The sequence below is a fragment of the Marmota marmota genome, unplaced genomic scaffold, assembly GCF_001458135.2.
Source record: "Marmota marmota marmota unplaced genomic scaffold, marMar, whole genome shotgun sequence".
Taxonomy (NCBI): Eukaryota; Metazoa; Chordata; class Mammalia; order Rodentia; family Sciuridae; genus Marmota; species Marmota marmota.
In genome coordinates, this window is record NW_026000170.1 from 571,128 (window position 1) to 590,771 (window position 19,644).

The 19,644-nt window shown below is 41.4% G+C and overlaps 2 protein-coding genes across 17 annotated transcripts in view; both read right to left on the bottom strand.

Annotated features, from left to right (window-relative positions):
* The window catches only part of Slc4a5 (solute carrier family 4 member 5), a 126,298-nt gene extending 117,618 nt beyond the window's left edge, over window positions 1-8,680 (bottom strand). For both annotated transcript variants that reach the window (XM_048787375.1, XM_048787374.1), the window contains exon 1: window positions 8,550-8,680. The gene's annotated coding sequence lies outside the window, so the exon portion shown is untranslated. The remainder of the gene's footprint in view (window positions 1-8,549) is intronic.
* Window positions 8,681-17,629: 8,949 nt separating this feature from the next.
* Window positions 17,630-19,644, bottom strand: part of Dctn1 (dynactin subunit 1) — a 31,377-nt gene continuing 29,362 nt past the window's right edge. For all 15 annotated transcript variants that reach the window (XM_048787386.1, XM_048787385.1, XM_015499810.1 and 12 more), the window contains 3 exons: window positions 19,549-19,628; window positions 18,857-18,946; window positions 17,630-18,110 (listed from right to left, as the gene is read on the bottom strand). In XM_048787386.1, the coding sequence (XP_048643343.1) occupies window positions 17,973-18,110; window positions 18,857-18,946; window positions 19,549-19,628 (308 nt within the window). In that variant the 3' untranslated portion in view covers window positions 17,630-17,972. The remainder of the gene's footprint in view (window positions 18,111-18,856; window positions 18,947-19,548; window positions 19,629-19,644) is intronic.

Genomic DNA, 19,644 nt, shown 5'->3' on the forward strand with positions numbered 1-19,644 from the left:
AGCACTTGCTTAGGATATGTGAGTCCCTGGGTTCATTTTCCATGGAGAAAGGAAGAGAGGGAAGGAAATAAAAGAGAAAAGGAAAATTTAAAATACTGTAAGTGGAAGAATCAAGGTGTACAAGAGTGTTTATGGCCACCATTTGTATGTGGGTTGCTTATGAGTACATGGTCTCTCCAGGGAAGAAGTCATAGAAACTGGTTCCAGTGATGCTTCCTGGGAGAGGAACTGGGAGGCAGGGCCTCACAGGTCATTCACTGTATGATCTCTTGTGCCTTTTACATTTTCTACTATATGTGTATTTCCTAATCAAAAACAGCTAAGTAAATTCACTTCCGATTATATGTAGCAAGAGAACTAAAAAGCCAGAACTCAAAGAGCTACTCATAAGGCAATATGCACAACAGTGTTTTGCACAATAGCTAAAATAGCAAAAAGGTAGAAACAATCTAAATGTTCATCAGAATGGATAAGCAAAATGTGATACATATGTATAATGGAATGTTATTCAGTTTTAAAAAGTAATGAAATGTTGATGAACCTTGAGGACATTATGCTATATGAGGTAAGCAAAAGGACAAATATTGTATAATTTACTTATACGAGGTAGCTAGTCAGATTCACAGAGACAGAAAGTAGGGGCTAGAGAAGCAGGGAGTAGGAGTTAATGTTTAGTGGGTGCAGAGTTTCAGTTGGGGATGATGAGAAAGTTTTGGAGGTGGATGGTGACAATGGTTGTTTGTGAATGTACTTAATGCCAATGAATTGCACACTTAAAAATGGTTAGACTAGTATGTTTTGTGTTGTGTTTATTTTACCACAAAAAGAACAATAAAACATACCTTTATTACTTTGATTGGGTTATGTTAAATGTAGAGATAAATTACAAGATGTATTATGAGTCCTGGTGAAGAATGGTCCTATACACAAAAGGAATGTTGGTCTCATTTTCTATGCCAAACAGATCTGCTTGACTCTGCTGGATGACTTTTGGGGATCTGTGATATTAAACCAGGGAAGGATAGCAGCTTTCCCAAGTCAGGGGAAAGAAGGGAAAGGAAAAGATGACTGTTGCAGGTAGAAATGGAGAAATTTCCACCTGGCCACATAGGCTTTCTCCTTGAGGAGGGAGATAAGCAGATGGGGAATTCTAAGTTTGGTTTTTGAGGGGAAAAACAGGGGTAAGAGCAGGAACTCATAAAATAATCACCACATTTCACCAAGGATCCTGGTGAGGCTTAAGACTAAAAATATGTAGAGAAATTTTTCCTGTATCTTTAACCTCTTTGCATCTCCAGGCAACAACCCTGAAGGAGTTGGAGAACCCTGTAGCTAAATGAGTGAAGAAGAGTGGAAACCAGGGACTCCTCACCCTCCTTCGCTCTCAGGCTTCCCTTTTGCAGCACCCAAGGATGGGCAGAAGAGGCCTCATCAGGATGGAAACTTGAAAGGAGTAGACATTATAATTCTTGAAATGAAACTAAGATTAAGGATGACCAGAACAATCATGTGATCAGAATAATCATTCAGGGACAGAGCAAGATCAGGAGTCTCAGAATAAATTTAAAAGAGTAGTGAGAGGCAAATATCAAGTTGCTTTCTAATCTTACCCCATGAATCATGATCATCCAATGGAACAGATGCATAATATTATCTTGATTGTTGATTAATATGCATATAACTTGTCTTTCCCACTAGACTATAAGCTCTCCAAAGAGGCCCATGTGCTCTTTTTTTAATTATTTTTTTAAAATTTGTTCTAATTAGTTTACATGACAACCCATGTGCATTTTTTTTAAATTTTTTTAGTTGTAGACACAATACCTTTAATTACTTATTTATTTTTATGTGGTGCTAAGGATCAAACCCACTGCCTCACATGTACTAGGCAAGCGTTCTGCCACTGAGCCACAACCCCAGCCCAGCCCATATGCTCTTTATCCCCATATCTTTTGCTAGTCTCCCAAAGCCTAGAAAAGTGCCTTGCACAAACCCAGGAGACACTGATAGGCTGTGGACTAAACTGCTGATCAGGAGGGATTACTCTACCTTAGGCAGCACCATGACATTGCTAAGCTTACATGGTGTCTAGCACAGTACAGATGGATATAAATCCTGGTAAAATTGAATTGACTCTTCCTAAAAAGTGAGTCTGTTTTCTAGTAAGTCTGATAATGGTGTTGCAGGTGTCCCAGACAGGGTAAGATGGCAGAAACAAAGATGTTGTGGAAACTTTCTGTTTCTGTTAAGGCTGCTCCTATTCTGTAATAAGAAGGCTTAAACATTAGAGAAGGTCTCAGCCCAACCCAGCTTAAATCCTGTGGTACCAGAATTGGATACTACAGTTACCTAGTAGGCCTCAAACAGAGCTAAAACCATTCTTTTGAGTAAGAGAATTTTAGAGGGCCCGGTTCTCAAAATCCAAATTATATACTTTTGAGAGAACAAATTAACAGAAACTGCACAGAGCCCAACTCTTAAGATAAGGAAGTAGATCTTAAGTCACTCAAGAAAGAAACTCTTCTATAGATGAAGGCTGAGAAAAGGAAATTTGAAACCAGCTGATTCTGGTTTGGGGAATGGGAACACTGGAAAATATACCCTATCATCCATTTCTCATGATGCTATCATTGGTGCTTGAATGCCTCTGTTGTTGACATGGCCACCATCCCTGCTCATAGGGCAGTAGAGGGAAGAGATGTTGAGTGTCTTCATTACTAATTGTTTGGTTAGTGCCTCTCTTAGAAGATAAACTTGACTGGTGATAGGGTGGGCAAGAAGTGAGTCAAACAAGAGCTACCTACTGGGTACAGTCAGTGGATGGGGAAAGAGAACTCTCTTTAGACTGGTCCACCCAAAATAAGTGAGTGAGGGGTAGGTAATAACATGGCTGGATTGTCTCCAGGGTACTCCTAGGAACATCACATACTTATCAGCTCACAGATGAATTCCAAATCCCAGGATGCCTGCTTGGATAAGGGTAAGACGCTCTCTCAGGACAGAAGCCCACAAAGCTAAGGGACTGGGTCTCTAAGTCAGAATTTCATCAATGGCTGAGTGAGTCTTTCTCTGGAAAGCCAGCCCATCTCCAGTAGTCCTGCTGCCCAAGAACGATATGCCCCTCCCTTCTAAGGAGATGGGAATAAGCTCCCTGGACACTCTATCTGTATTCCCTCTAACTCATTCTCTAAAAACTTCAAGAAGCAAATCCTTGATAAGAAGGATGCCTTCTGCAGGCCAGAAAGCTTAGCTGAAGTGGGGATTTTTATATAAGTCTATCTTTTCTGTACTCCAAGTATACTCAGAGAAGATGCTATAAATAACCCTTATTGAATTGGAAGTGTGAAGTAGGCACACTACAAAACACTGTGCCTTCCATGGCTCAAGAGCACAGGATTCAAAAGTCAGACATTTGTGCAGAAAATATAACTAGATATAGGTCTCAGCCCCTTAGTGTAGACATCTGACACTGCACAGATGTGCATACAAATACATGATCCCCTTTCTAAAGGAGAGAAACCAAGGGAAGCAGGGGAGCCCAACACTACAGAACAACGCCAACATTCTGTTTTCGCACTTTACTATGTAGGAATAGTTACAGATTAATTTAAACAATCAGATTGCCCTATGTTTTTGCTCTCTAGGTCTTGCACCACCCTTTAACAGAAAGCAATAAAATTCTCACCGGACCTTCAGTGGGCTGGGGATTCCTGCCTGTACTGCCCAGTTTCCTTTCACTCACATTCCCAAACCAGAATCTACAATTAAACTATAACTCCATATATTTAAAATCCACTCTACTCACCCCCAATGTAGTGGCCCGTGAGTCCTGGGCCCTTGAATTCAATCCCTAAGGGTGGGCCTTTCAGATGGAACCCACCCACCTCTGCTATTAACATAGCCCCTCCTCTATTGCCTCACCAACCAACTATTTTTGAATCAAAAAGTCTTTGTCTATTTAGACACTATAAAAGTAACATTTATGTTTTTTAATCTCATGTCTGTGTCTTCAATGGTTTTCATTGCTTATCTAATCAGTGTGTCCTAGGTAGATTTGTTACTTGCCTGTTCAGCTTGTCCAAGCACAACAAAACCAAGGCATTTCCCAGAAGAGAGTCAGATCCTTTTGAATAGAAAATCCTCAGAAAAGATGTTAGAACTTTCACGTTTTTTTCTCCATGGTCCCGACATCAAGAACATTCTATATCCCACTTATAACCCCAACTCTGCAAATCCCAAATCTTGACTTCAGAGGATGCGGACAAGGAAAACAAGAAGGCATTTGAACATGCCACATTCTGTAAGAAAAATGTTGTATGCTTTGTGGGTTTTCTAGGTTTTATACTGATTTGGGGGCTTCTTTTTTAAAAAATCAATTCTTTTTTTCTGTAAGTAGGAAAGATATAAGAGAGAAATAAGTAGGGAATAGAAAGTGGGAAGGGAAGTAGGAAGGAAGAAGAGAAAGTCAGTGAGTGGACATGAGGGAAAATGACAGAAGGTCAAGTAGAGAGGATAGAGACACAGTGTTGGGGACAGGGAGAGGACATGCCAGGAAGTCACAGCCTCTCCAGGGACCAGGTGCTGTGCTTGAACATACACACATGTTCCCCTGTGGAGGTTTCTCCACAGTCCTGCAAGGAGAACATCCTCATCCCTAACCTTATGGATTTGGAAACATGCTCAGAAAATAATACTTGCCTATGGACTCATAGACAGGAGGAAAAGCAGAGGTTGGAAGCCCCAATAAAAAATGAACTCTGCCCCTCTTCTTCTACAGTCCCTTTTGTGGCCTGAGTGTCTTCAGTCTTTATATTTCATGGGTTGCCTTCTCTTTCATATAGGAAATTTACCTTCCAATTTAAAGACCTCTTTATTCCTACATCACATGGTTTTCACTTCTATGGTCAACAACAGGCACATAGAAAGGTACATTTTGGAAGCCAAGGCTGAGCCAACACATAAACCCTACATCCTAGTTTCTCTTAATAATCCATGGAAACAAAGAAAAGCAAGATTAGGGAGTTCAACACATTGTGGGGTGACTGAGACTTTCCTGGTTTAAGAATTAAAGGTCTGTGACCCAGGAAACCCCTTTAGTCCAAGGTCAAAGTATGGTCTCAGTTGTTAGGGAGTTTCCAGCTAGTTGGGAATTAGACAAATTCACAGGCAGAATATGAATCCCCAAAAAGCAGCAGAGAGAAAGGTGCAGCAACACACACACACACACACACACACACATACACATACACACACATAATTTTGTTCAAATCATTTGGATGTGTGTGTGTGTGTATGTGTGTGTGTGTGTTAATTCATTCCACAAATGTTCACTGGTTACCTCCTAAAGGCCTAAACCTAGCCTGGACTCTCTGTGACAAAGAAATGCTCTATGGAGGAAATGGCCTTAGAAATATACATCTACATTTGTCCATCTATAACTAAAAAAAAAATTTTAAAAAAAAGACCTGGTAGGTATAAGAACACAGTCTAAATACCTGTGAACTGGGGAACATCTTCCCTGGGCACAGGGCAGGTTGGGGAGATAAAGGCTGAAGCCTGTAACGACAGGCTGGGCCATTCTATGGAGAAACCTAAACATCCAAAAGTGCCTGAATTCTGAGAAATGTGGAATGGGACTTTGTACAACAACAGAAAAATTGCCTTAAGAATGGATTGTAACATAGGTGGAAAGACCAGTTGGGACATTACTCCAAAGCATTCAAGTGAAACCCTTTGATTTCTACCTACTCAGATTTTGTTCAAATCATTTGGACAATTATTTCAAATATTTTAGTTGTTTTTTCTTTTTTCCTCATGATATAAGGATTTGAGGGTGAGCTTCACTTGGGAAAGTGAAGGGAAAGAAAGATATAAAGTGGAGAGCTTTCCTTCCAGGATACAAAAAGAGAACAGGTTGAGGATTCTTCCTGAGAGAGGAAATATGGAAGGAATTACCCTGGAAACATTGTTTTTGTGTCCAGTGTCCAGGGAGTTGGCTGGTACACCGCCTGTTTCCCTAATGCTCAGCCCTAATGCCTAGTTAGCTGTTAACCAAAACATGTTCCATATTTACTTACAGTGTCTTTCTGTCTTGTTACACAAGGACAGTCACTTGACTTTTCTGTGTGAGCAAAGAGAGAGGCAAAGTGGAGGGGTGAGGAACACAACCTGAAGCCCCCACAACTGCCACAGAGCCCTGAAGTGGCTCCCTGATTCTACTGTCTCTGAGCCTGAATTTCCCATTCTACTCATTTAGGTGACTTCCTCTTTCCTCTACCAGGAGGCAAGTTTCTCAGCAAAGGTGATATAGTTGTATCTAATTCACACCCAAAACTCTAGTAGTAAAGAGGTTCTGGGAAATAAAAGTTTCAGCTTTCTAATCTCTTCAATTAGGAGGATGAAAAGGAAGTTAAGAGCCAATCCAAGAATCTATCACAGGGTTTCTCTTTACCAACTTAGTAAAAATATATTTGGCTTTCTGATTGACTCTCATGTTTGTTCTATGAAACAGAACCTAAGGTGGGGAGAGGCATCCCTACCCCTAACAGTGCCCATGCCTGGGCCATTTTCCATGGCTGGGATGCCAGCTCTATGTAAGAACATGGCAATCCCATATGGAACCCATGACAGAAGCAGGGACATAGGACTTTTCTGCAGAAGGGAGAGATAGATATCTACTGTAAACCTTTCTGTTTTCCAGCACTGCTTTGGGAATTTTTTCCCCTTTTCTTTCTTTCCTTTTTTATAAAATACAGCTCCAGTTGGATTTAGGAAAGAAAGAGAATACAAAAATTCAACTCATCATCTTGACTAAGAGTTTCCATTTTCTGTTGTTTTTTTCATTTGGTACTGAGCAATTGTGACCTGGGGTATATTCATATTCATATTGACATTGATGTGTTTTTTTCCTATTCGTTTATGAGTTCCTTTTGTCCCTTGGTATCCATGGGAAATTGGTTCCACCCTCCCCATCTCATACCAAAATCCTAAGATGCTCAAGTCCTTATATAAGATGGTGTAGTATTTGCACAGAACCTAAGCACACTCCCGTGTACTTTAAATCATCTTTATATTAGTCATACCTAATACAATGTAAATGCTATATAAATAGTTATATTCTATTGTTTGGGGAATAATGACATGGAAAAAAGTCTATTCGTGTTCTGTATAGACGCAGCTATTTTCCCTGAATATATTGTGTGAATTTGGTTGAATCCATGGAAATAAAACACACACAGGGGACTGATTGTCTTGTAAATATTTTTGTTTGTCATTTTTCATTCAATTTTATGGTCATTTGTTTTTCTTCTTTATGTGTGTATGTGTGTGTGTGTGTGTGTGTATGTGAAGCTTAATGAAGTAAAATTTATCCATATTTTTAAAGCTTTAAGATTTCTAGTTTTGTTAGTTTGAAAAAAGCTTTAGCCATCTCCAAGCTTACATACATCTATATTTTTTCCTAGTTTAGTTGTTGTGTTTTATTATATTTAAATATTCAATCCATCTGGACTTGGTATATGGTGTCAGACAAGGATTTAACTTTGTTTTTCCCATGTGTTTTATCACCAATTGTCAGATTATATATCCTGTACCCACTGGTTTGAAATGCTACCTTGATCACAAACTAAGTGTTTCCATATGTTTGAGTCTGCTCTAAGCCAACCAACCTGACAGTAGGCCCTGTACTGATTCCCTTTCCTCCTCCCTCCCCCCTCTGACACCACATTCCCTACAGAATTACAAGCATTTCTGTGGTAAAGTATATCCCCCAAAGGCCGAATGTTTTCTCTAATATATGGATGCTAATCTATAGTGGAGGTGTAGGGGTGAGGGCATGGGAGGAATGGAGGAACTTTGGATAGGACAAAAGGGAGGGGGCATGGAGGTAGGAAACATGGTGGAATGAGATGGACATCATTACCCTAAGTACATGTATAAAGACACGAATGTTGAGACTCTACTCTGTGTACAACCAAAGACATGAAAAATTGTGCTCTACATGTGTACTATGAATTTAAATGCATTCTGCTGTCATGAAAACAAATTAGAATAAATAATTTAAAAAAAAAAAAAAGTATATCATCGGACTCCTAACTACCAAAGTCAGTGGACGCTTTTCAGGTCTTTTCTTCATAGACTCTTCTACTATATCTCACATTGTTGACAATTCTTTCCTTCTTTTGTTAGGGGTGTTTTTGTTTGTCTATTTGTTTTGCTTTGGTATATTTTGGGACTTCTTGGCCATTTGGGCATATGCATCTTTATCTTTGCTAAATAATGCCACACTATTTTTCAGAGTGGTTGTAGCAGCTTACACTCCCACAAACAGTATGTGAGAACCTAACTGGATTATGTAAGGACAACCAGTTGGTAGATCTGAGATGCTCCAGTTCTCTGCACCCAGGCATTTGCTTAGTTTCCCCTTTGTGCCCTCTCTCCACAAATCTCCTCTCCTGTGAGCCTGAGTCCTGCCACTGGCCTAAGCCAAATCCCACCATCATTACCACCCTTCTCCCAACCCAAATCAAAAGAGAGCTTTAAAGACTCACCTTTCTAAAAACCCATTTTTGTACTTTGTTCCCTGTTCCAAAATCACCAGTGGCTTGCCAGTGCAGTCAAATCCAGTTGGAACTCCTTGAATTGGCACTGAGGGCCTCCCTTGCCTGGCTTCCTCATTCCTTCCCAGGTTTATCTTCCCACTCCACCCCTCCCCCAAAGGGACAGACTTGAATCCAGCCAAGGGGATCCATTCTACTGGTGAAGGTGTAAACCGGTACAGCCACTCTGCAAAAGCAACGTGGCAATATTTAATAAATGTGAAAATACACATACCAAATGACTAATTTCACTCCTTAGAGAAACTTTTGCATGTGTGTACCAAGGCACATTAACAAGGAAGGATGTTTATATAGCATGGTTTGTAGCTATTCAAACTTGGAAGCAAGCCAAAGGTCCATCAAGAGTAAAATGGAGCCAGGCACAGTGGCACATGCCTATAATCCCAGCTGCTTAAGAGGCTGAGGCAGGAGGATCACAAGTTCAAGACCAGCTGCAGCAACAGCAAAGCACTAAGCAACTCAATGAGACCCTATCTCTAAATAAAATACAAAACAGGACTGGGGATGTGGCTGAGTGGTTAAGTGCCCCTGAATTCAATCCCCAGTTCCAAAAAAAAAAAAGAGTACAATGAGGCCAGGAGCAAATGGCACATGCCTGTAATCCCAGCTGCTCAGGAGGCTAAGGCAGGAGGATCTTGAGTTCAAAGCCAGCCTTAGCAAAAGTAAGGTGCTAAGCAACTCAGTGAGACCCTATCTCTAAATAAAATACAAAAAAAAAAAAAAGGGGGGGGGCTGGGAATGTGGCTTAGTGGTGGAGTGCCCCTGAGTTCAATTCCCAGTTTACACCCTCCCCCCAAAAAAAGTAGAATGGCCCTGGGTGTGGGCACATGACTTTAATCTGAGAGGCTTGGAAGGCTAGGAGCATTATAAGTTCAAAGCCAGCCTCCACAATTTAACGAGGCCCTAAGCAACTGGGCAAGTCCTGTCTCTAAATAAAATATAAAAAGGGCTGGGAATGTTACTCAGTGGTAAAGTGCCCCCAGGTTCAATCCCTGTTAAAAAAAAAAAAAAAGGATAAATTGCAGTCTCTTTACCGCTTTTCACTCTGCATGTTACTTTTTCAGACAACATATCTTCATTTAAAACAGGAGCCTAACTACCTACTTCTAAAATATATTTTAGGATTTTTTTTCCACAGTGAAAAATGAATTTCCAATATCACCATTAAAATGTATAAAAACTTTAAGAAAGCGTTCTCATGTCTTATTGTAAATTTAAGTACTCCTTTTTAAAAACTCATTCCTTAAGTATGGTGGTGCATGCCTGTAATCCCAGAGACTCAGGAGGCTAAGGCAGGAGGGTAGCAAGTTTGAAGCCAGCCTCAACAATTTAGTGAAGCCCTCAGCAACTTAGCAAGACCCAGTCTCAAATTTTAAGAAAAATAAATAAATAAAGGACTGGAACAGGGAATAGAGCTCAGTGGTAAAGCACCCATGGGTTCAAACCCCAGTACCCAGTATTAAAAAATAAAAAGTGTAAATTTCACTTCTTAAAATTTATATGCAATAAAATCCATTCTTTAGTTTTCAGTTCTATGAGTATTTAAAAATACTTAGAGCCTATCCTTTACTTTTTATTTTTTACAAAAGAGTACCAAGTTGGATTAAAAGTGGTTTACCTCAGATTTGTTCACTGAGACTTTGGAAAACAATTTGATTTCACAACATGGTAGGCAAGTTGTGTTTACTCCCAAGTTCACAAAAGTTCAGTTTCACCTGTTGGTTCTTGCTCAATTGCTTGAGTAGGCTCTGATTATCTGTGGATGGCCATTCCTGGACTGACCCTTTTTACCAGGATCAGAAAGTTCCCTTCTGAAAAGGAAAAACAAGCCTGGCTTATAGTCTCCCTACAGCTACAGGGCCCAAGCCAAGGACCTTTCTAAACCAGGTACCTTTGTCTGTGGAGTATGTAGAGGGCCTAAAACTCCAATCTCAGAGAGAAGGGTCTGCCATATCTGAGCTACCTTATCTTCCAGAAAGTGTCAAGATTTGATGGCCTAACCTTTGGGGTAGTGTAAACCCTTATCCCCTCACTTGGTGAAGGGCAGGAAACACTGAATCATGAGTAATGATAGAGTTTTCAAAGTGTATTAAATCAGCTAAATATTTAATCATAATATGTTCAACTCTCCATTTGCTCTGAATGCAGAAAGAAATCCAAATTTTTCATTGATAGAAAATAAAAACTTAGCAATAATGAGCATGTTACCTGATCAAGAGACCAATTACTCAGACCTCACCCAATATATCATCCCTCCTCATCCTGTTTCGATCTTTCTGTTTCCATGAGTAACTTCACAGAAATGGGATGCTAGACTTCATCAAGAAGCTGACCTGTATGGCCAGCCTCTCTGAAATAGGTAGGATCCCCAGGTGATACTGATGCTATTGGCCAACTACACTTTGAGAATCATTGCTCTAAATCCAACTAACAATTTAACAATTAAGAAATGCATAAGACAGAGGAAACTGATAATATCATAAAGATGCAGATTTTTTAAATCCAGTCTTTGAAAAATAGTTCTTTCAACAAATAAAATAAAGGAAAATATAAGCATGCAAGAAAGAAGCTAGACACTAAAGGAGACTTAATAGGCACAGAGGAAAGAGTCAAGATGGTGACCCAGTCAGAAAATAAACCTGTCCTGAATATGAGCTAGATCTACCAGATTCTGCCCCAGTAAGTGCTACATGTTGAAATCAGGACCAGATACTTAGACTGGTCACCTTAAAATTATTTCAAAAGGGAAAATTACCTAAGCCAATTTGGGTATAAAACATCATCATTTGCATGATTAGATATCAGAACCTTACTGTAGAAAACATTCAGCTACTATATATGGTTACCCAAGAAGATAACCTTCAGAAATCACAAAAGGTGTCCAAATCCTGATCAAGATTTAATTTGTTGAAAGAACTATTTTTCAAAGTCCGTATTTTGGGTATAAAATTTCCTTGAGCACCAGTAGAATAATATCCTGGCATTGCTGAGGAAACAGATATTTCAACTACTTTGTAATGTGGTTCCAGGATGACAGTGGGCAGGCATAGTGCTTTCATTCTGCTTTTCATAGTGCCTACATTGGCTTCATAGATCAGAATGATGTCTTTTAGCATCTCCTTACAAAATAATTTCAAGTGGATAAGGCAGGTGAGATGAGAGGCATCTGAGATGTTCCAAAGATCTCAGAAATTGACACTCATCCCAACTTGCATCTGGACTTCAAGGATAGACCATAAAGTTGACTACAAGAAACACTACAATCAAGCTCCACCACTACAAAGTGTATTAAATACATTTGTTTGTATGTTAGTCAAGACTTTTTTCTATAGAATTATGGTGTATGATATATAGGTTTAGGGAATGATCAGAGCCAGTGGATATTCTCAAAGACCTTGCCGTGAAGTTCATTAACAAAATGTTGAATTTCCAATGCCAATAGGATAAAAAGATTGCATACAAGTTGAAGATATCATCTTGACTTGAAAAGAGGTTTGCTGGACTTGGTTATTATGAATAAAGTAGTGAAACGAACTCAGAAAGCATGAAGATGATCAGGATCTGGACACCTTCTGTGACTTCTGAAGGTTATCTTCTTGGGTAACCATATATAGTAGCTGAATGTTTTCTACAATAAGGTTCTAATATCTAACCATGCAAATGATGAGTGGAAAAACAGTTTTTGTGTTTAAAATTTTAGAATGATATTTGAGACTTTAATTGCCTACCTTTATATTACCATACTTGAATTATTTAAGTTTTAATAACTACATACAAGTTAAAGAACCTTGCAGATCATGCAATTCCTTCTGACTTTTGACCATCTAAATGAAATAGTATTTGCATTAGGTGCCTGTGTGCCATTATAGGCTATACTGCAGCTATTTAATATGGCACCAGGGAAATTTGAATATTGGACATTTGATGAATTATTTTAGGTGTGATAATGGTATTTTACCTTTATATCTTTTAGAAATACTAGAATAAATTCAAATAAAATAATTAAATGATAAAATGTCTGGAATTTGCTTCAAAATAATCTGTAGGGAAAGAACAGAGAGGGGATCCAGATGAAATAAGAAACTGCCATGAAATGATAAATACAGTACGCAGAGATTCATAACACTCTATTATCCTTGTTTGTATATTAAATTTTCCCACAATAAAAAGTAATAAAACACAGGTGAAAGACAAATATTCACTCTGATACTGGTTATTTGAGCAAGAGTAGTTCCCATACCCCCAAATCCCCAGCTTCTGAAGAGGAATGTCCCAGGCTGCTGCTCTGAGGATCTCAGCAGGGCTGAGGTCTGTCCCTGGAAGCAATAATGCCTGTTTTGGTTGGCATACATAATACAGATGAAGGGAGGCTGGATGAATGGACACACTTCTCTATATTAATGTAGGAGGAGCCAGCTACATGGAATATAATGCCCACAGAGAAGCAGAGATGCCAATCACCCTCAGACCCTGTGTTCTTCAGGTGTGTTGGGCCCACTTCTCAGGGGCCAAGGTTATCAGTACTATGATACTTGCCCAGTTTGGCATCTGAGCTGTGGAACACACCTTCAGATTCAGCTTAAGGTCAGGGAGGTATCAAGCTCAAGATCCCTTCACCTTTCCTAGAATTAGCCAGATTTGGATCTCTGTATTGCCCCTACCTTGCTCCCCATTGTAGGATAGCACAAAAAAATGTAAACCGAGCAGGTAACAAATTGTGGGAGGGTAAGGGGAGTATTTCCAAGTTTCATTTCTTGAGATAGGGCCTTGACTTTCTTAGAGTAAGATAAAACAGTGCCAACGTGGTAAAAAATAAAATAGTAACCACCGATAAAAACATCTGAAAGTTGGGGTAACAGGACTACCTATGCTTTCAGGTTCAAAATATGATTTATCTACGTCACATGTACATCTTGGGAATGTGGCTGCTTGTATTTCTTTCCTCTAATTTAATATCTCCCAGGTATCCTTTTTTTATTGAGCACCTGTGTCAAGCATACTCTAATTTAATCTTCCCCCTAAAGATTACCTGAGAAGTTAATAACAACTAAGGAAGGTTCTACTGCTCTTGTATTACAGATAGAGAAATTGAGTCTGAGAGTAAACAACTTCCCCAAATGAAGAGTTGGGATATTAGCCCTATTCTTACTTCACAAAGCTGCCTCCAAGTTGGTGTAGGTGATGTTGGCCCTGGCAATAGGCCATAGATCCCCCAAAAGAGAGAGGCTCCCAGGATAGAGTTGAGAATAACCATACCTCATCCTGCCAACTTCCAGTCAATCTTTGGTTCTGTGACAAAGCAGTTCTGGTTTTGGATAGATCAAAAGTGGCTACTACCATGCTATGTTCCATCCTTGGTACAAAGAGCTCTTTGCCAGTCCTCTCCTCCATCACATTCTAGTTACCAACTCCCACTTACTCAATGCCACCTGGGACACAGCAGTACAGGTAAGCTCCTCTTCCCTTTCTCATCATCATCACCGCTTCTGCTCCCTCTATCTCAGGGAGACTGCTCTGCCAGTTTACCAGACATCTGTGAATGACAGTGGCCACTTCCCAGGGTTCATTTGCTCTCTGAGCTCCTAAATCTCTCATCCCCTTTGGCCTTCTCGCATTTTCTCCAGGGGTCCTCTGCTCCTGGTGGATGCTCCTTTAGGCTGTGCTGTGGGCTCCTTACTTCTCAAGGTTGCCAAGGATTCCACCTTCCTCTTTTCACTTTCCTCAGCTGATTTGTCACTTTGGCTTCTCTCAGACTTATCTGAATCCTAGGCTCCAGCTGTGTGCTCTGCCCTCATTAACTCCTGCAGGCTCCTGCTCACATTCTGTTCCCCTCAGCCATTCAGGTCTTGGGTGAAATGCCATGTTGCACACAATCCTGGGAAGTGAGAAGGAGCTGACACCCCTCAGGGCAATGTTTAAGTAGTGAAGGACAGGCAAGGAGAGCAGGCAACTTCTCTATCCTCCATCAACCCCAAGCACAGGATTTGTATATGGTCTACACAGAGACATCTCACATGGGCAAGTGGCCAGCTGTGTCTTTGTGAAGCAGCAGTCAACTCACTACAAACTTTGATTTTTTTTCCTCCTCCTTTCCTTTCACTCTTTGATTGCACCTTCCAATAAAGTACTGGCATTTAAACTTTACCTCTGGTTCAGTTTTCTTTTTTTGGTACCAGGTTTAAAACCAGGGGTGCTTACTCTCTTGAGTCACATCCCCAGTCCTCTTTATTTTGAAAATGGGGCCTTGCTAAGTTGCTGAGGCTGGCTTTCAACTTGCAATCCTCTTGCCTCAGCCTCCCAAGCTGCTAGGATTACAGGCATGTGCCATCATGCCTGACTCCGGTTCAGTTTTCTAAGTAACCTGAATTATAGCAGTGACTACTTCCAAACTATTCCTTCAACCACTGACATGCTCCCAACTGGCTCTCCAAACTTTATCTCCAATTTGGACTTCTCGGCTGAGCTTCACCTAATTGGATTCAACTGCCAAATGGATATCTCCACTTGAACATTCCTACAGGCACCTCAAACTCATGACCAAAATAAAACTCACCTACTCCTCAAACATGTGGCCTTCTCCTGTGTTTGGGGGGATGCAGAGAAGGAAGACACTCTATTGCAATTTTCAAGCAGTCTGAAGAGGGATTTAGAGGAGTTACCTAACAATAACAATAGAAACAGATGCTTACAGGAGTAGGTACTGAAGGAAAGCAGTCCTACTGTGTGCCAGGCACAGTGCTTGATGCTTGCATGTATTACTCATTTAGCCATCACAACAACCCTGTGGGATTAGATTAGAAACCCTACCAGGTCATAAAGCAACTGAGCCCAAGCATACTGGAATAAAGGTTTAGTTTATTTACTACCTTAGAAGAGGATACCTAACAAGCCACAGGGATTGGAGATTTCCTGAGGTTGCCACAATAGAGCTATCTCAAAAAATGAATGAGTCTTCAGCTGAAGAATGGGGCCTGGAAGATAGAGATACAGAGGAGAGGAGGGAAGTATGTGGCATTCTCCTCTCATTTCATAAGAATAGGCCTGAGAGGGCATAGAGTGGCATGGAAACTGTAGGGGTTCACTAAAACTGAACCATCAGGCATATTTGGAGAAGTAGCCCCATGAAAGGCTCAAGAGGTGGGCAGGACCCAAATCCCTGATAGCCTTGTGTGCCATTGTAGTTAAGTTAAATTTTAAATTATAGATGTTTAGAGAAAGAATATCAGGATTTTATATAAGCTTTAAAATGTAGTTGGAGGGTTCATTTCAAGATTTAAAACAGGGAATCACACAAACCAGTTTGCATTTTGGAAAGACCCTACTGGCACTGGCTCAAAAGAGGCAATGGAAATTAGGTTACCCAAAGCAATATATTCTATACAGAGTTAGAAGCAATGGGAAAAGGTGGACAGACTTGAGAGCCAGTAATGAAGGAAAAACTGAACAGGGCTGATAATGAAATTAACTAAAGAGAGTAAACAAAGAGGTTTGTGGCTTGCCACATCCAGGACACAGAGGATTTCAGTTTGGGCATGTTGCCTTTGAGACAGATACTTGTGGATTGCTCCAAGGGAGGTAGCCACCATTCAGACAACTCAGTGCATGAGTTTTGGACTCAGGAAAGTAGTATGATGGTGAGAAACTACCACCAACGGAAAAGGATGAAGAAAAAAGTCCTGTTCTGAAGGTGCCACCAGAAGTTGTCCTTTGACCCTTGGTGTCTTAACCACCAACCAGAAGCCAGGCCACCACTTTGGGTAGAAAGGACAGGAATACAATCCAATCTCAGGAAAAGGACAGTGTGATCTGCAATTTCCTTAGCACCAGAGAAGCCAAATTTGGAAATATGAGTGAAGACTATCTGGTACCAAGACACAGCAACCCTGGTCAACCAGTTCTGTGGGAATTAAGCCCCAACATTTTAAGGCATCCCTTGTATGCACCACATTAAATCTTATGCATCTAGAATGGCACTAGTGATGAATCATACTTGAGTACTGAGGAAAATCATTACGAAAGGCTAGAGGCACAGAGCAGGTATTCAAATGCCACAACCACTGACTTTCCCATATGCTCTATTTGAGAATGAGCTCCTGGGCTCTCACCATGAAGGGCCCCTCCTCCAGTATGCCTGGTGCCCTCAAGAGGAGCAGCACAGTGGAGAGCCTGGCCCAGCTGGACTGCTCCAATGAAGCAAAGGTCTCTTTCTCCATCTTCCTTTGGGTGCTTGGGTTAGATTCCTTTTTTCTACATGGGCAATCAAAAGAGTATCAAGCAGGGCTGGGGTTGTGGCTCAGCAGTAGAGCACTCACCTAGCACGTGCAAGGCCCTGGGTTTGATCCTCAGCACCACATAAAAATAAATAAATAAAAAGTATTGACAACTAAAAATAAATATTAAAAAAAAAAAAAGGAGTATCAAGCAATCAGCCAGCTAACTACACCAAGACTAAGCTCTAAAACACTGGAGTGCTACTCACAGGCCCAATGGGTCCCAACCGTTGAGGTATTTTAGCAAGTCTGAGTCAAGACCCAAAAATCTAGTAAAAATTTTAAAGCAGCTTCCTAACTGATACTAATTTGTAATAGGGTTTGGCAGTACCTTTTGAATGTCCATCCTTTCTTACTGGTCTGTTGCTTTAGTTGCCCCTTATTTAGTATATAAATGTTCCCTATGAGAAAGTTGGCTAGGGTGGTGATCACATCATATTCCAGTCCAGAAATTGGACTGAATAGCAGTAGAAGCTCCAAGAAGCAGAGCAGAGCTAGCAGAGTTACATAACCACAATTTAAAAAACTCTAAATGAACTTAAGTGCCTAGCCCTAAATTTAACTCTTTCATCTTGCTCAAAGTAATTTACTGCACATGCATTTGAGGGACACAGCATTCTACTGATCACCACAGAAAGGGGCCCTCAAATGTGACACAGTTGAAGCTTCTTCAGCATTCCTCTCCTTCATTCCTACTTTGAGCCAAATAGCCCAAGTCCCACTCTCAACACCACACAGAAATCAATGAAGCACAAGTTGCTTTAATCAAGGGGTGAAGTCCTCAATCAGGGGGACCTCACTCAACCTTTGGTGGTGGGGTCTCAGCCTACCCCCCACATGCCCTGAGGCCCCTCAGGAAAGAGGGAGCAGCTGAACAGCAAATTATGGAAAAGACCAGGGATGGGAATGGGGAAACCCAGGTTAAGGAGCAAGAGCAGGGCGTTGACATGATGGGAGCGAAGCTGAAGGGGGCAGGAAGAGCTGAACCCACATGGTTCTACCTGGGGGTTGGCTGAGGTGGCTGTGCATTGGGCAGAGCGGTACCAGGAGGGTTGAAGGTTGAGGGGGGCAGGGGAAGAAGTGCTTAGGAGATGAGGCGACTGTGAAGCTGGTGCAGCTGCTCCTGGGTCAGCACCAGCCGGTGTCGCTGTCCGAGGCCAGCTGCACACGAGAAGGTCACTTTGCCCATGTAGACTGTGTCATCTTGCTGTTCTTCCTTGGCCTTGGTGAGAGGAATAGGACCCAAGATCAGGGGTTCACTTAAACTATGGGTCCCTGAAGGGGTCCCTGAGTATTGACACCAATACAACCCTTGGGAGACTGAAGCCTTGAGCTTTTAGGCCATGGTGACCAAAATTTTCAAATTAGAATGGGGGTACATAGTCTGACAAGGGGGTTTTGAGTTCCTACTGTTATCAAAAGTGAAGGGAGAGGGCTGGGGCTGCAGCTCAGTGGCAGAGCACTTGCCTAGCATGTGTGAGGCACTGGATTCGATCCTCAGCACCACATTTTAAAAAATTAAAATTAAATAAAGGCATGCTATCCATCTACTACTATAAAAAAAGATTTAAAAAAAAAAAAAAGTCAAGGGAGGGCTGGTGGTGCATGCCTATATAATCCCAGTGGCTCAAGAGGCTGAGGCAGGAGGATCACAAATTCAAAGCCAGCCTCAGCAATTTAGCGAGACCCTGTCTCTAAATATAATACAAAATAGGGCTGGGGATGTGGCTCAGTTGTTGAGTGCCCCTGGGATCAATACCCAATTCCCCTCCACCAAAAAAATCAAGGGAGGTGATATCTGCATCTAAAACATTAGAATTTTTGGAAGTACTGCAAGCATTTTTGTCTCTTACAAGTAAGATTTGGACTTGCCAGATAAAACATGGTGTTGGACCTAAGACTCTAGGTCTCTTCAGATTCTTGAGCCCTCCACACTATGCCACCCTCCATCCCTTGCTCCCCCCTTACCCTGAGGAAAGCTGTTGAAGGGAAGGTGGCAAAGTCAGTGGGGACTGTGGCTCCAGGACGCTGAGATACTGTTTCCTTGAGGACCTCATCCTGGGGGAGGGAAAACAAGGGTTTATTTAGGGGACCCTCCACAGGATTACTTAAGACTTCCTGGTTTCTGAGACACCAATACCAGGGGAGCAGAAGTCCAGTCCTCTCTATCACAATACTTCGGCTTTCACCTCCAACCCTATCCCCACTCCAACATCTCTCCTTCCTTTATAGATCCTCATCTTTTAAGACCCAATTCAGTTTCCACTGCCTCTGAGAAGCCATGCCCAACCAATGTACCCTACAACGATCTCAGTTCTGACTGAAACTGCAGACAGAGTCACACACCCTAAAAATGATCCTAACTCGTGCATTCTGTTGATAAATCTTCTGGGGCTGGGGATATAGCTCAGTTGGTACAGTGCTTGCCTTGCATGCACAAGGCCCCGGGGGGGGGGGGGGAGGGATGGAGGAAGGAAGGAAGGAAGGAATATTTATCTTCTGACAGTTTCAAGGCAAGAAACTGTATTCCCTTCTACGTTCTTCCCAATGTGCCATCTAATGCAAGGCTGGGCCAAGAGGAACTCCAGAAGCACCTGGCTCTACCAATGAAAGCTCTGAATGAGTGCCATAGGGTAGAGAAGGGCAGGGTATGAACTGACCTTGAGTTTTTCAATGGTGTCACTCAAGGACTTGAGCTGAGCCACTTGTTCCATAAGCTGGGCTGATGGGCTCTTGGCAGCTATAGGAAGGGAAAG